Source organism: Brassica rapa, unplaced genomic scaffold (assembly GCF_000309985.2).
Source record: "Brassica rapa cultivar Chiifu-401-42 unplaced genomic scaffold, CAAS_Brap_v3.01 Scaffold0759, whole genome shotgun sequence".
Classification (NCBI taxonomy): Eukaryota; Viridiplantae; Streptophyta; class Magnoliopsida; order Brassicales; family Brassicaceae; genus Brassica; species Brassica rapa.
In genome coordinates this window covers 1-5165 of record NW_022610699.1, presented here as the reverse complement: position 1 = coordinate 5165, position 5165 = coordinate 1, and the positions used below count along the sequence as shown (strand labels likewise).

The window sequence follows — 5165 nt, the reverse complement described above, 5'->3', positions numbered from 1 at the left end:
GAACTTCATCATATGTTATTACATGATTCAAATATGTATTAAAACAGTATTTTCAAATTTTTTGAATTTTTCTCAAAATCTATGTGTTAACCCCTACGAAAATAGTGAGTTTTCGGTAAATGCTCTATATATGAAGCCTATAATCTTTAAATTTGTTTTAAAATTTAAAACCACATTATACCTTTGTATTAATGTATGATAAACTTCTTTTCATGGTACATGGACATCGTTCTAATTTTTTATCCATTAATTTACTGCAAATACTCCCTAAATCATTAGACTAACCACTATAAAATTGCTATTCCCTAGAGAAACGGAGACAACAAAGGTTCCAAACCTCTTTGAACTCCATCATATATTATTACATGATTCAAATATGTATTAAAACAGTATTTTCAAATTTTTTGATTTTTTCTCAAAATCTATGTGTACTCCCCTACGAAAATAGTGAGTTTTCGGTAAATGCACAATATATGAAGCCTATAATCTTTAAATTTGTTTTAAAATTTAAAACCACATTAAACCTTTGTATTAATGTATGATAAACTTCTTTTCATGGTACATGGACATCGTTCTAATTTTTTATCCATTAATTTAGGAAAACTGCAAATGCTCTGTAAATCATTGGACTAACCACTATAAAATTGCTATTCCCTAGAGAAACGGAGACAACAAAGGTTCCAAACCTCTTTGAACTCCATCATATATTATTACATGATTCAAATATGTATTAAAACAGTATTTTCAAATTTTTTGATTTTTTCTCAAAATCTATGTGTACTCCCCTACGAAAATAGTGAGTTTTCGGTAAATGCACAATATATGAAGCCTATAATCTTTAAATTTGTTTTAAAATTTAAAACCACATTAAACCTTTGTATTAATGTATGATAAACTTCTTTTCATGGTACATGGACATCGTTCTAATTTTTTATCCATTAATTTAGGAAAACTGCAAATGCTCTGTAAATCATTGGACTAACCACTATAAAATTGCTATTCCCTAGAGAAACGGAGACAACAAAGGTTCCAAACCTCTTTGAACTTCATCATATGTTATTACATGATTCAAATACGTATTAAAACAGTATTTTCAAATTTTTTGAATTTTTCTCAAAATCTATGTGTTCGGTAAATGCTCTATATATGAAGGGGCTGGCGATCTATTTCCCCACCGGAACTATGGTGTCGCACTATTTCTCCATCAAACTATTGCCTCGTTTCATTTCCCCACCAAACGAAAGTTAAATATCTATATACCCACCATATCAAAGTTAAATATCTCTTTCCCCACCCGACCAATTTCGATGGTTAAATGTCGAAACCCCAGTACCAAACCATCAAACCTCCGTTAGTAAACCGAAGGAAAACCCAAATATTGCTAACCGGACCTATATCTCGGTGATAACCCGACACAAGGGTCAAAAATCCCAAATCAAAAAAATCCCAAATTGGTAAGAACCCTAGAAAACTGTAGAATGTGAATCTCAGAGTTCTTCTTCTTCTTTTCTTATTGTCGAGTGCTTATTGCTTTTTGTTCTTAATCTCTTCTCAATTTGTGTTAATTTTCAGATTTAAAGCCATGAGTAACGTGTCTGGAGCTTCTAGTGGTTCGTCAAGTGGACGTTCTGGAGGCAGAGTGTTTGGTGTGCCGAGACTTTGTCATTGTGGGGTTCAAATAATGGAATTGGTTTCGAAATCCAGCAACAATCTGTACCGGCGTTACTATCGTTGCGGATATGCTGTATCTAAGAAGGTAATTTGATTAATCCTTGCTTCTTCTTCATTGTATTAGTTAATGTTTTCTTTTCACAATTTTTTGTCTAAATAATGCACAGCTCTCGAATGACAACCACACTTTCATGTGGTCGATGAGGCTTATTTAGATGAGATAGAGGCATTAAAAATGAAAAATGCTTCACTTGCGGCAAAACTGGAGACAGTTACAATGGAGAGGAATGAGTTTGAGAGAATAGTGTTTGAGAATGTGCAAATGAAGCTTGAGAAGGAGATTTTCGAGAGAGTTGAAGAGGCTTTGGTTGAATCATCTTCTACGATGAAGAAAATGATGGTTGTTGTAGTTGTTTTGTGTATGGGCATGGTTGGGTTTAGTAAGCTCTTTGGTTGAAAAGGTTTATGTAGGAATGACCTTTGTTTTAGTAATCTTGTGCTTTGTGTGTTTGATCATTGTGGTTTGTGTACTTTGACATGATTTCAATTTTATTAATGCAATGACTTTGTCTATTTTAAGATGATTGTTAAGCCTATTTTATTCAGTAGAATGCAATGATTTTAAAGAAAATATACAAGCTTCTAGTTGCAGTAACAAAGATAATATGAAGTGCAAAACAAAGATAGATAAATGTCATTACATTACATGGATCCAAGACCATTAAGTTCAAAACCAAAGATATATGTCATTACATAGCTGTCGAAAATTAAGTTCAAAACAAAAGATAATAGATGCCATTACATATCAAATCATTCAAGCTTGAGAAACACTAGCTTGAGTGAGAGTTCCTTGTGAGGATTCACCTGCAGTTTGAGATGTGCTTACCGGTACCGAATCATCATGCTTGCCCTGCTTTGCATGCCACCTCGAGTTGTGATTAGCCTTACCACAAACGCCACAATGCATAATCCTTTTCTTGGCTTTTGGTAGCTTCTTGGTTGGTGACTCATTCACACCTCTTTTCCTTGTCTTATCCGCTTTGGTGAGCTTCTTCTTCTTCTTCCCTGTTTCTTTCCCTCGTTCTCCCTCTGTTTCTTCCCCTTGTTCATCCTCTACAGGTGGAGCATGTACATCAGGAGCATCTGTTTTGGGCCAAAACATAGAACCCCTGACTGGAACAATTCCATCTGTGTAGTTTCTTCTCCACTTAGCCGTGCGAAACCACTCACAAACATAGTCTGACGGATCAACCTTTAACTTCAGCATCACACCATATGCATGCTTACATGGAATTCCAGTGATGTCGAACTTCCTGCACGAACAAGTTCTTTTCTCCAAATTGACACGATGAGTTTGGCCATTCAATCTTGAGTCAAAGTAGCCTTTAACGCTTCTTCTAACAACACATTTGTTGGCTCCGTCTTTAAAGGGCTTATCAACAAGAGCCTTAGCGAGAACTCTCTGCACATATGGTGTACATTTTCCTGACAAAGAGAGAGCCAATTAAGTTAACTGAATTTATATTTTTAGATATTAGAAGTATTGAAAAAAACTTACCTTGGTGTTCATGAGATTCTCTGGATCTTGTGGCTATACGTACCATAGCAAGTCTTGCTATTGTTTCGAGCATATGCACAAATGGCTTCTCTCTTGCCTTGTTGATGGAGCTGTTAAAGGACTCTGTCGAGTTGTTCTCCACATCTTCGCAGTAATTTCCCAGCTTGAAGAAAGCTCGGCACCAACTCTTCGGATTTGTAGCCATAACATCTGTATACACACCTGTATCGTAGAACTTAACCTGTCCAAGTTTTGCTGATACTTTGCTTCATTGTAGCTCCATGCTACACTCCATATGTAAGACTTCATCTGTTTTTTGTTGCCATGTTTCTTCTTCAAATTCCCGTAGATGTGTCTTACACACTTCCGATGCTCCATCTTAGGCAACTCTATCTTAATAGCTCTGATCAATCCCTGATACAGAACCACAAACTTAATCAAACAACAACATAAAGAAACAGTGATTTCAACCAAAAAAAAAACAAAAAACTTACCGGGCTACGGTCTGAGACAGCAATGTAATTGTCACCATCCTTTAGATCCAAATCAACCTTCAGTTTTTGCATAAACCATTGCCAATTCTCGTTATTTTCCACCTTTACAACAGCCCAAGCTATTGGATAAATTGCATTGTTTGCATCTCTACCTAAAGCAACCAATAACTGTCCCTTGATTCTTTCTTTGAGGAAGCAACCATCAAGTCCTATCAATGGCCTACAACTCTCCTTCCAAGTATTCCTGAGGGCGTCAAGCAAATATAGATTCGATTGAAGACATCTTGACCTTCATCATTCTGGAACGTGTCTACTTCAACAGAAGAACCAGGATTTGATTCTACTATCTCGGCAGCATAATCTTTAAGGCGTGCAAACTGTTGATCATGTTCACTCTTAATCCACTTCAAAGCTTTATTCCTACCAGCTTGACACTGAGGCCTAGACACACTAATAGACCAATTTGCCATGATCAATTCCTCGATCTTCATAGGCATATAGTATGCCGGCTCTTCACGGATCTTGTTCACAAACAACCTAGCTATCACAGGGACCTTCACCATCTCACACTCTCCATTAACCTCACATATGTGGTTATCTACAAACAACCTAACTCTCCAAATTTTATCCTTCGGAAGGATCGAAGCATAAATTTTCCAGCCACAAGCTTCATCATTCTCGCCATGACCAGCACATTCGAAACCAAGCTTATCCTTATCATACCTGTATTGTCTGATATTGCAGCGAGTCCTAAGAGCATAATCGAGGACTCTGTCTTTGAAAGCCACACCATTGAAGAATGTCTGGTCTCGGTACAAATGCCCATCACCACGGCGTATATGCGTCCTCATTCTCTGTGGGGCTTCAGGATCTTCTTCTTCCTCATTATCTTCATCACTCTCAGGCAAGACGTCATGCTGAATTGGCGGCTCACTCACGAAATTTCGCAACAATTCGTCGAGTTCAAACTCTTCTCGCTCATATTCTTCATCATCAATTTCGAACTCTCCTTCGCCGATTATAGATACTACAGACATGGTAAACACGAATTCAATCGATTTCCTGTTGTTTTTTTCTCAGGAATTCTCTCCCACTCTCTCTATTTCACGTTCTAGGGTTCTTGGGTTTTTGATTTGGGGATTTTTTTGGGTTTAGATAGATTAGGATGGTTAAGTCGGGTTAAAAATAATTAAGTTCGGTTAAGTCGAGATTCGGTATTACTAACCCGTCTTAACCAAACTAAATAACCAACTAAACATGGTTTTATGTGGATTTGAGTGTTTAACTTTTGTCGGGTGGGGAAAGAGATATTTAACTTTGATATGGTGGGTATATAGATATTTAACTTTCGTTTGGTGGGGAAACGAAACGAGGCAATAGTTTGATGGAGAAATAGTGCGACACCATAGTTCTGGTGGGAAATAGATCGCCAGCCCATATAT

General features: G+C 36.9%; 3 protein-coding genes across 3 annotated transcripts; 1 reads left to right on the top strand and 2 right to left on the bottom strand.

The window, feature by feature from the left end:
• Positions 1-415: 415 nt before the first annotated feature.
• On the bottom strand, positions 416-3458 carry LOC117130985. The gene is made up of 2 exons (XM_033283484.1): positions 3230-3458; positions 416-3156 (listed from the first exon to the last, which is right to left on the bottom strand). Exons 1-2 carry the CDS (start codon positions 3432-3434, stop codon positions 2486-2488), a joined length of 876 nt encoding a protein of 291 aa, XP_033139375.1. The 5' UTR covers positions 3435-3458; the 3' UTR covers positions 416-2485.
• LOC117130984 (uncharacterized protein At4g04775-like) lies at positions 1583-2128 on the top strand. The gene is made up of 2 exons (XM_033283483.1): positions 1583-1756; positions 1877-2128. The coding sequence occupies exons 1-2, from the start codon at positions 1583-1585 to the stop codon at positions 2126-2128; spliced, it is 426 nt and encodes a 141-aa protein (XP_033139374.1).
• Positions 3459-3465: 7 nt separating the features above from the next.
• LOC117130986 lies at positions 3466-4760 on the bottom strand. Its single transcript, XM_033283485.1, has 4 exons — positions 4013-4760; positions 3724-3908; positions 3590-3643; positions 3466-3513 (listed from the first exon to the last, which is right to left on the bottom strand). The coding sequence occupies exons 1-4, from the start codon at positions 4758-4760 to the stop codon at positions 3466-3468; spliced, it is 1035 nt and encodes a 344-aa protein (XP_033139376.1).
• Between the last annotated feature and the right edge of the window lie 405 nt (positions 4761-5165).